The sequence below is a fragment of the Papilio xuthus genome, unplaced genomic scaffold, assembly GCF_000836235.2.
Source record: "Papilio xuthus unplaced genomic scaffold, Pxut_1.1 DF828780.1, whole genome shotgun sequence".
Lineage (NCBI taxonomy): Eukaryota > Metazoa > Arthropoda > Insecta > Lepidoptera > Papilionidae > Papilio > Papilio xuthus.
Genome location: NW_013529869.1, coordinates 1,251,902 through 1,263,219, shown reverse-complemented (window position 1 = coordinate 1,263,219; position 11,318 = coordinate 1,251,902). Strand labels below are relative to the sequence as shown.

The 11,318-nt window shown below is 33.8% G+C and overlaps 1 protein-coding gene across 1 annotated transcript; it reads right to left on the bottom strand.

The window, feature by feature from the left end:
• Nucleotides 1-159: 159 nt before the first annotated feature.
• Nucleotides 160-11,101, bottom strand: LOC106128323 (cGMP-dependent protein kinase, isozyme 1). The gene is made up of 11 exons (XM_013326641.1): nt 10,737-11,101; nt 8,482-8,840; nt 7,953-8,236; nt 6,554-6,723; nt 5,028-5,266; nt 4,663-4,763; nt 4,350-4,566; nt 3,205-3,436; nt 2,869-2,967; nt 2,298-2,554; nt 160-360 (listed from the first exon to the last, which is right to left on the bottom strand). Exons 1-11 carry the CDS (start codon nt 10,836-10,838, stop codon nt 201-203), a joined length of 2,220 nt encoding a protein of 739 aa, XP_013182095.1. The 5' UTR covers nt 10,839-11,101; the 3' UTR covers nt 160-200.
• Between the last annotated feature and the right edge of the window lie 217 nt (nt 11,102-11,318).

The following is an 11,318-nucleotide window of genomic DNA, read 5'->3' as shown; positions in this document are numbered from 1 at the left end:
TCTGAGTAGACGAGACTTAACTTTCTAAGAAGATTAACTACAAAAGGCGTAGGACGACGACAGTTATACTGCAAGTAAATGACTAAATCTAAGAAAGAAACAAAGCATTTTGTTATAGAAATATTTTATTTATCTATAAATTATATATTACTAATTTATACAAATAAATATGAATGTAATAAAATGCAGTTACGTAAGTATTAGAAGTCAATATCCCAACCGGAGGTCTCGTCAGGCGGCAGTTTGTCTTTGGGATACTTCTCAAAGTTGCTGAGGTCGAAATCATTGGACACGGGCTGGATGAGAGGCGCCTTGAGTTTCTTCTCACGGAGACCATCCCAATCAAAACCTAGGAACCATCTGTAGAACATTAAAGTTATAAGTACCAATCGAAATGAGAATCTGTTATATGAAGATTTGCATGTATGTTTCGTTAATTCAAATCCAAAATTTATTTTATTATACACAAACTGCATACTCGACCCTACTAAGACTAAAATATTTGCTAAAACGTTTTTTCACTTAACTGTACATTTTTCTCATAATAAAAAAACAGTTATTTTTAAAAAGTGAAATTAGCGTTGTTTACTTAAAACTTCGACGTTGAATTGAAATAAAATATAGAGAAACACAGATGATAAGAAAGTAAGTTTTACAATGTTAATGGACAAGTTGTAGAAAGCAGTTGTATAGAATGAAGACCTCGAAAGTCGGACTTGATTTCTCTCCTTTTATAATACCAATCAATATTAAGATATGTTTTACTGAACTATATAAACAAGACGACTTCTGGTTAAATTTAATCGCGTATTTAACTTTGTAATGTGTTCGGTTTTGACTTTTTAAACGTTGTAATTTTACCATCAACAATTCTGTGTCACTCATAATGATAAATTAGGAAAAGTTGCAATTTTCAAACATAATTATTTTGTAACATAATAATATCTAAAGTGAAATTAGCGTTGTTAAAGGAACTCCTTTTAATAACATATTTTAGTAAATTATTCGTTTTTTAATATTTTATTTTATATCATAGATTTAAGACTATTCGTTAGATTCTTTGTTACTTTATTGTTAAAATTTGCATTAGTTAAACTAATAAATATTTTTTTTGTACAAATACATACATGACTAAAGTATATAATATCTCTTTTATTATATGTATCTGTCAATTTTAACTTGAATTTACTTAATAATACTTTGAATAAGTTGTTCTGAAAACGTATGCAGCGTTAATTGAGGAAATCAAGATTCCCCTCTACAGAATAAACGACAGGATGCAGGAAATAACATATTATACCTTTCGTTGTTATTTCACCAACAAACAATAATAACCATAATTATATAAGTCTGTCATGCAATTGTAATAAAAGTAGAACATGATTATATATGACAAGCTGTCGCCCGCGACTTCATCCGCTGTTATTAAAAAACGCTTGTGTTCTTCCAGGTGTTATACATCTATGGCAAATTTCAGCGAGATTCTTGCAGCGGTTCTGGAGATAACTTTTAAGAAATATCCTTCCATTCATCCATTCACATTTATAACATTAGGAAGATTTTAAAACGATTATTATGTGGTAAAAATAATAGTTATCATTTTGATATTATTAAGAAATATAACTGAGTAATAAACTAAAATGTACTGAGAAATAAAATGAGTACGATTGTCTACTTTTAAATTTCGAGCATTGTTAACAATATCGCGACTCAATAAATCATAATTCGTAAAAAGTAATGTGGATATGAAAACATTAAAATCGTTCAAACTACATTCTATAAAAGGGTTTCCTTGCGTATAAAACAAATGTTTATTGTTTATGGCTAAGCGTAATAAACATTAATAAATTGTAGGTTTTATTAATAAAACCAAGGCCGTTAAAGCACGCGTTTAAATTAACCGCGATCTTGACAATTAAACTTGATCAGAGGCTGCAGGACGTCAAATATATCGTAATCATTTTAAATTAGGACTGACATCTCTTAAGTTGATCTGTGATAGGAAATTAGTGTATTAAAAAAAATTACATGATGTTTTTTTAAAGACGATTATAACGGAAGACTCACATTTGGCCGAATGGCTTACTTCAGGTGATTTGTAAAATAAATTATTTTCAAGATTATATACTCACTCTTATATCTGTAAACCACACCTTTTTGCAAGAACACTTTTGTAATTAAAAAGGGGCTATATGAATCAGACATGAGAAATTAACTACTCCTATTTTCGCAGCGTATAATCTACTAACTTAGAAAATTTATTTTTATTTATATTTAGATAATTGTTATTAACTTACTTATGATTTTTGACATCGACGATACCGTTCTTGAGGTAGCCGAGACGCTCGGCGGGCACGGCACGGCACAACTTGCGCACGAGCAGCTGCGCGGACTTGGGCACGCGCGGGTGGAACGCGACGGCGTCGATACCTCGCAGTATGAGCGTGTACGTCTTCATGTGATCGCCGCCGGGCGCGCGGAACGGCGGCTTGCCCACCAGCAGCTCGTGGATGAGCACGCCCAGCGCCCAGCAGTCCACCGCGCGGTCGTGACCCTACATTGTTATTAATTCATTGATTACGCCTTCATGTATAAAAACATATATAACAAAGACGTGTAAATTACACTATTTTGATTTAAGAACGGTTGAACCGCTTTGGCTGAAAATCGTTGGGAAAGTAGCTTAGAACCTGGATAAGGATACTTTTATCCTGTTCCCTTCTCTTTAATTATCAAAATGTAGTAACAAATAAATTCAAAATATTTTAAAATGCCTTTTTACTTTGACTTTTATCTCGGTAGGAGTTGTTAACCGTTTTTGAAAATAATTTTATCGCAGTATTACTAACATGATGAGTAATGTCTTACCTTGTTCAAAACAATTTCAGGTGCAACGTACTCGGGAGTGCCCGCGAATGTCCATGTTTTGCTGTTTTGAGATAATCTCTTCGCAAATCCGAAGTCGACCTAAAATTATATTAATTGATGTATTCAATGTAAGTTCACTAACTTATGTATTTAATAAGAGATTCAAACTTAAAATATTTGCAAAACAAATTCGGACTTTGTAACGTCAACTTAATAGCGTCAACATAACCTTAAATTGTAATTATAATTATATCATTTCTATGTCACAAGAATAAAGTATCTTTTTAAAATGATTACAAGATATTTTTTTGTAAAGAGTAGCTGCAGATAAATTACCAGTTTAATGTAGCCATTTTTATCGAGCATCAAATTTTCGGGTTTAAGATCTCTGTATATGATGTCTTTTGAATGCAAGTATTGGAATGCCTCAACGACGCATGCGGCCACAAACCGCGCCACGTTCTCGGGGAAGTATCTTTGCTTTTGCAGTATTGTCCACACGTCACCGCCCAGCACAGGCTCCATTAGGAAATATATAAATTTGTTGTCTTTGAATGTTTGATATAACCTAAAACATTAAATGTTTACGTTATAGAACGTTGAATAAGTAGGAAAAGAAATATTAATGTGATATATTTCCGTGTACGAGAAAACTTAAATTATACTATTTATTTAATTATTAACATGGTAAATTGCAGCTAATTTTACTAATATTATAAATGTGAAAATTTGAATGGATGGACGGTTGAATGTTTGTGACTATGTATCTCCGAGCAGATCAACGGATCTTGATACATTGTCTAGCAGAACTAAAATAGCTATTTAGTTAACTTTTTTTAAAAACTTCGCGATCGACAACTAGTAAGTAATAATATTAGATGGATGATAATTAAAGTAAAGTCATTTATAATGAGCTGTCATGTTGCAGTCGTGTTTTTTTCGACCAGTATATAATTTGGTTTATAAATGGTTAATTAACTGCGATCTTGGTGTCTGATTATCGATTCAGAATTGCTATTTCAATCTGTCCGATACAGACACTGATATAAACATAGATATCTTAGTTTTAATCGACATTTCTCTTGTAATTACGTAAACAAGATAATATACGACTCGTAAAACAAATATTTGAGGTCATTTCCATGTTTTACGTTATCTAATCATGTTGCCATTATAAAAAAAAATCAATCGCTAAATAATTGCAAAAAGATGTTTTCTTAAGTAATGTAATTTATTAAATTTATCTATTGATTCTTAATGTAAAATAAATTGCGAATTATACGAACTATGACAAGGCACTATTACTATTCTTTTGACTTCATCGAAACTAACCGATAAGTCATAAAGTAGTCTACATTCTTAAGGGATTGAGGATTGAAGAAAAAATGTAGCAGCAAATTTAAACCGAAACCATTTAAATTAAAAAAAAAGAATCTAGGACAAAAAAAAAGCTTGGTAATATCTGGACTTTAAGCACTGACCTGCAGACGAATGGGCTGTTGCACGTCATCATGATGTTCTTCTCGTTGTAAGCATGCTCCTGCTGTTGCTGCTGCACCATATCGACCTTCTTGAGGCACTTGAGCGCGAACGTGAGCGTCGGCTGAGGTTTGTACTGAACCAGCTCAACGCGCCCGAACCCACCCACACCCAAAGTGCCGATTATCTCCAAGTCCTTCAGCTCCACGAACTCGTACTCTGAAAACAAAATGTTACAATTTCTTCTTTTTCTTCATTCGGCTTCTTCGAGGAAAGAAATGGGCCATGTAGGGCCAGTGTGAATTCATAACTCACCACTTTTGACTTCAGAATTCTTCTTCTGTTGAGAAGCTCGTGGTACTGCATGTCGTATATTCTTTAACTCGTCAAGATTACCAAGCAGATCAGTGAATGGCCTAAAAGATAAGAATATTGGTTCTTCAATAAGAAATCGTATAAAATACCTTTTTAAAAAATTTAAAAAGGTATTTTTTTACTCGCGGATATTAGAGAATAAGTAATGCAATTAAAGGGACAAAATATTGTTAAATATGTAGAAAATTGTTAGTTGTAAGCATTTGATCTAGCACGTCTGAAACAAGACTACTCTTCTGCCGGCTATGTGCCAACTAAGGTGTGGTTACTGGTACGGTTGACTTTTTTACTGTTTGTATACTGACCCTCGCTCCAGCGTGAGGCACTCGACGCCGGGCGGCAAGGCGGTGACAGTGGCGAGGCGCCGGTCCTCGTGCAGGAGCGCCTGCTCGCCGAAGTAGTCGCCGCGTCGTAGCGCCCCCACGCGCCGCTCGCCGCCATCGCCATCGCGCTTTGTCACCGCCACCGTGCCGCCGCGGATTATGTAAAATTTGTCGCCGCGGTCTCCTTGCCGCACCACCGCCGTGCCCGTCGAGAAGAACTCCTGGATAGTCCATGTTTATGTAAACTCTAATACAACCACGCTAATCACGACCACATAACAACTTAACACAAGATAGGATCGTGGTGAAGGGCTAGTTTTTCTTTTTCTTTTGATTTACTTTTATGTAATTGACTTTTGATTTTTTGAGTTGATTGACTGGAAAAATACATGTAATTAGACGTCGCTCGACTATTCCTCTCTATCTAGATAAAAAATATTTTATGTGTGTTTCAGCAGTGAGAAATGTTACCAAAAAACCTGCATATTTAAGTTGGGTTCGATTCCCAGATTTTCTTTTTTCATTGTATTTCTTACTTATTTACACTTATATCCTACAGACAAGACAAGTTTTTGCACCTGTGTTTGCATTTGTTGTTAAGCCATAAATATAATGTTTATATTGTCACATACATACTTAATTAACATTTCAATATGCGTATTAATTCTTACTTGTGGAGGAAAAAAACTATAGAATAAAATAAAATCAAGAAATATTCAGAATTCTTAAAAATTTAAAAGTTATTCTATGCGGGTTATCATTGAATTTATGTTAAAATGGTTCTATTTATTTCCTAGTTTTCTTGACGCACAACTATTCAGGAAGAAGCATACATTTTTTAAAATGATCAAAATCAATAATTTATAACTCGCCTACTTGAAAACATTGATTAAATTCCAATTCAATCAAAGTACAATCTCGATAAAGAAAAAAATCATAGATAGCACTATATAGGTATTCACGAGCATTTAAACAAACAATATGCATAATATGCTTAAATGTGCATAAATTTAATATAAAAATATAGATAGAATAGTCAATCAATAACCTCACATAGTTTAACTTTATTGGGATAAAGAGGTATAAAAGCAATATCATTTGACATTTAAGTAAGTGCCGGAATTAAAGTTGTTAAATGGTTTTTCTTAGTGTGGTTTTAGTATGAGAAAAATACACTAAGGTACTTAGCGAACCATTATTTTAGAATTACTATCACACTACCTTAAAGTATTCTAAAACCTCATCTTACTAATATTATGAACGCGAATGTTTGAATGGATGGATGGATGTTTGTTTGAAGGTATCTCCGGAACGGCTGAACGGATCTCGCTGAAATTTAGCATAGACGTAGAACATAGTCTGGAAGAACACATAGGCTACTTATTTTGTCTTTTTTAATTCCTCGCGGTCGGAGTCGTGGGCGATAGCTAGTAACTTATAAAGCTAGAAGTAGCGCCATCTATTTTCGAAAGATGGTAAAGCGAAGACAGAATAAAAATCGTACATACCCGTTTTAGGAAGTCAGAGATCTTGGCGAGCTCTATAGGATGGATGTCCCTCAGCAGAGGCACGGATGCCAGGAATCGAATGTTGTCCTCCTGCTCTTGTCTTCCACTTCTGACCATTATCTTCTGGAATACTCTTCGCTCCAGGGTCCATACTTTTGCTTCTGTTATACCTTAATAATAAGTGGAAATATAGCAAATATAAATATAACATAAACATATGGACAGTTGGAAATAAATTATTAAATAAAATGCTAATGCGAATGGTACGACCTCAGTTATGTTTTTTACCTAATAAGATTTTTGAAAAGCATTTCATAGAGTTTAAAATATTTCATAGAGTATTCAATATTATCAAATTACCGTATCTTTGCTTTAACTTGAAAAGGACATACTGTCATATATAACATGAGCAAACATCGCGGCTGAACCAGATGCGACAATAATTATCATATCAAAATGTTATCTTGTTTGTAGTTCATTAGCTAGATTAATTTAATTTCAAAGTATATTCCATACTAAGGATTTAGAATGCAATCATAACCACTTGTTATTCAAGGTGAGTTTCCATTCATAAACATATCTTTTTAGGGTTCCGTACCTCATAGTAAAAAAACGGAACCCTTATAGGATCACTTTGTTGTCCGTCCGTCTGTCTGTCAAGACCCTTTTTCTCAAAAACGCGTGTAGGTATCAAGCTGGAATTTATTTTAAATTATTTAAATTATCAAAAACAAAAAGACACATTTTGTGAAAGTCATGCTTTTGCCAATGTTTAATATTATTATTGTATTAAATTTATTCAGGATTAGCTGTTTAATCGACATACGGAAAAAGTTAAAAAAATATGTTTTGTTATGTTTCCACGAAATTCGATGGATTTAAAGAAAAGCAATAAAAAGTTGACTCATAATATTCTAATTAAAGCAATACATCGACAATACGTTTAAGATTGTTGCGTTATTGCCATGATTGGATTGGATTAACTTATTAAACCAACATTGATTACAAATAAGATAAAGCATCGTTTGAGTATTAATGCATACGCGTAAACAATGTCTTGAATTGACTAAACGTTGGGGATTAATTTATTAATTATCTATCGCATAGATATAAGTGTAGAATTCCTGATAAAATTCATTGAAATAGTGTCGATGTTAAATTGTACGCATATGACTATATTAGAACATAGAGCAGATAACTACATTTTACTAGATTTGTACAGTTTTAGATCCACAAAGTCATGATTGGTGCAAGTCTACGTAAAGTCATTTGTTAAAATAAGATGTCTTTATCATATATATTCCTTCCTACATAAGAGTTACCATAAAATCATTAAGTTTTTATGACTCTTTATTCTACAATGGTTAAGTTATAAGTATTGTAAAATATTTTTACTTACATCTGATGGAAGCAAAACGTTTAGCTTTGTACAAGATGGCGAGTTCCCCGAATGCCTCGCCAGGGCCGAAGTTCTTAACAACTTGTCCACCTTTGAGGACTTCGAAGTTCCCGTGAGCGGAGACGTAGAGGTGACTGCCGCTCTCGCCCTCCCGGATCATGAGGCTGCCGGCAGGAAACTCCTGTGGGCTCATCGCTTCCACCACCGCGTTCAGACGCTCCTCGTCCATCAAATTCTTTAGGAAATCGTTGGCCATGATCGCTGCCTTTATTTGGGACACCGACCTAAAATATAAGTAGAATTATTTGGCTGCTGAAAATACTAGTTATAAAAAGAATATTAGGTAAATATTGTTATAAATTACCAGTGTATAGATCAAGAGTGCTCATGAATGAATGGAATGATGTGATTGCTAATGAATTACCTTACGATATTGGCAATTGGAAGTAAGATCAGACCTTTGGACCTGATAGGCTTATATCCATATGAGAATTTAATATTTATATAATTATATATTACTCCAACTTACTTGCCGTCTTTTTCAAATTTTTCATATTGTAAGTCTATACTAGTGCGCACATTGTCTATCGGTGCGTGGGGTGCGATGACGCCGCGTTTGCGTCGTCCGCGTTTCTCAGGGTCGGTCTGCATTAGGTCCGATATTGTCTTGCGCCCCGCACTGCTCTTCCTGTCGTCCAATACGTCGCTATCGGAGTCCTTGCTGCAGCTACATGTCGACTTTTCACTCTGTATGCTCATGTAGCTGGATTTCTTGCTGGACATGCCCTGGTCCACGGAGAGCGTGATACTTTTTTTATATGCCACTCCATTTCCATTGGGAACGACCTCGGTTGGTTGCGCAGCATCGGGTACGGTTTCTGGTAATTTCTGCAAAGTTTTTTTAGGAATTACTTGTTTAACATCTGCGCCAAAATTCTTCTTCGATCAATCAAACTTTTTTGTCTTATGTAATTACATGTCTTATGACGAACGTAAGGTACAAATCGTTCGCCCTAATCAAATAGGCCTACTTGTGTAGGTATAAATATGTTTGTAGTTCTTAATACAGCATATTAACATTTTGATCATTATCTCGTAAATAGAAATCGGTAGCATTGATTGTTAACTAAAATCTGATATGTTACTAATACTTTGATAAAGGAATAGTGCGTGTTAGAGCGTCACCAATCACCAAAAATAAGACATAACATCATAGAAAGTACTCAATTTCTATCACGTGAATGCGATTGCACTGAAGTGCTTATTTTACACAAAGTTTGCGAATTAGAGTTACAATAGATTTATTACGATAATGTAAGTACATACCAAGAGTAAATACCAAATATCTTTCTTAAGTATGTGACGTTATAGTTGTATGATTAGTATTAACTAATATTCTATCTTGTATTTATAAAGTTATTTGTTTTTGTATTAGATGAACTTTAATTTCGCATTCTGACCTTGCTTTGTTCTTACGGAAGACTTGAGCTAATTTGATTCTACATAAAATCAATATGAAAATGTTTTTGTATTTACTTCTTTTACTTATTATCTCTGATAGAATCACGTTTGCAACAAACGATCAAAATGTGTTAGTTTGTTTAACAACGGGGAAGTACCAGATTATCTGAGTAAATTCAGTTTTATGTTCGGAGCGTATTAAAATTTATGGCATTATGACAAAATTACACAAATGTGACTGTTATTGTGTAACTATTGTCATCTAGCATGATTATGCAAAATCGTAAACTTTTGACTAAAGGTTTTTATTTTTTCGTTGGTTTCTTAGACGAAAATCTCTGTATAAGAATAACGTCATCCCTGTCATTATTTTTGAAAAAACAGAGAAAAAAATATATTTCATTTTCTATGTTTGTCAAAGATTTTGGTCTCAGATCTCATTGTATTAAAGATAGTTCAAATGTATTCTTAATAGCATCAAGGTCTAGTACTTTTGATTGCGTTTCTAAATATAGTAAGAAATGTTGTATATGGAATTCTATTATAGTGAATTAAAACACTAATTAATTAAAGATACATTATCTTTCTTCCTTTTCAAGCTCGTTTTTCTAATCGTACTTCACATCTCTGTGTTATTTTAACTTATCGCAAAATTATAATTTTTATCAATATTGGCTACCCTGATTTCATATTCCAAGTAAAAACATCCCAAATATCTTTTTCGTTGTGCTGTATTACTTAACTTTTGATCCAAAATAAGATCTTAATAACATTAAAGTAAATTGTAGTAAGTAAATACTGTGTTTTCGTTTATTTTTTGTTTAACAGATTACATATTGAAAACACACCACAAAGAAAATAGCATGTCTATTTATGATACTGATGTAAATTTATGATGCGTATAAAATATTCGAAATTACATTCGATTTCTTCATGAAAAAACAAATTAATTTGCGCTTTAAGAACAACTACAGTAAAGATAATTTTTTATCAGGTTCACAGTACATTAACATATGTATCTTGTCTTTAAACTTTTTTTATTATATTAAAAGTCACAGTAAATCATAAAAATAAATGTTTGAAAAATTATAAAATATTATGACACAAATAACAGTACTATTGGTTATTGAAGGCATTTAGTTCAAATAGAATTGAAAGCTGTGTAAACTATCTTTTAACTACGTGTTAATTTTGATATCGCAATTTGATTACTTAAAGTAACTAATATTTAGGAAACAATTCATTGTATACCTACTCTAGCACGGTTGTTTACGTTGCAACAAAGGAAACGTAGTATGACTTACTGTTACCATAAATACTTACACTTATTGTTTCTCTTCGCTCGGTGCTCGTATCCTCTGCGGCGGCAGTGGTGAGGTTGAATCCGCCTCGCGAGGACCACCTAAACGGCGGGCACAGGACCATTGTAACTTGTATTCGTGAGGCACGAGATGAGGCACCACATTGAGCGCGAGTACGCGGTGTGCTGTGCCACGGCGCAGACTTGAACTGGTCGTCGGCGCGCAGCCTTATCACGACCCTAGATAATCTAGCTACACCGATTGTTTTAATTATTGTATTCTAAAGAACGATTACTATTTATCATGAAGGAGGCTTGCAATCTTATCGGCACAAATAACATTATAACATTATCATTTGCACCCAATCGCAGCTATTCATGCGTCAGCTGCGGGTACAATAACACCTCGCTGCGCCCGCGCCGCCGCGCCGTGGCGAATGTTCTCACACAACTATATCCAATCGCCGCACCGTCAGCTACAGGCGCACACTTACTTACACATTGAAATTATTTAATGAAGGAGTTTCATTCAAATCAAATAATAAAAAAAATATCTAAGTGATACCAAGCTTAGTGGAAATCATGCATGAAATTATAATTAAGAG

Excerpts from the sequence above, each read along its gene's own strand:
- LOC106128323 (XM_013326641.1), bottom strand. The coding sequence starts at position 10,838 with ATGGTCCTGTGCCCGCCGTTTAGGTGGTCCTCGCGAGGCGGATTCAAC. Across the intron at positions 6,724-7,952 it reads ACGTTTTGCTTCCATCAGAT|GTATAACAGAAGCAAAAGTA; the intron begins GTAAGTAAAAAT and ends CTTATTATTAAG. Across the intron at positions 4,567-4,662 it reads GAATTCTGAAGTCAAAAGTG|AGTACGAGTTCGTGGAGCTG; the intron begins GTGAGTTATGAA and ends TTTTGTTTTCAG.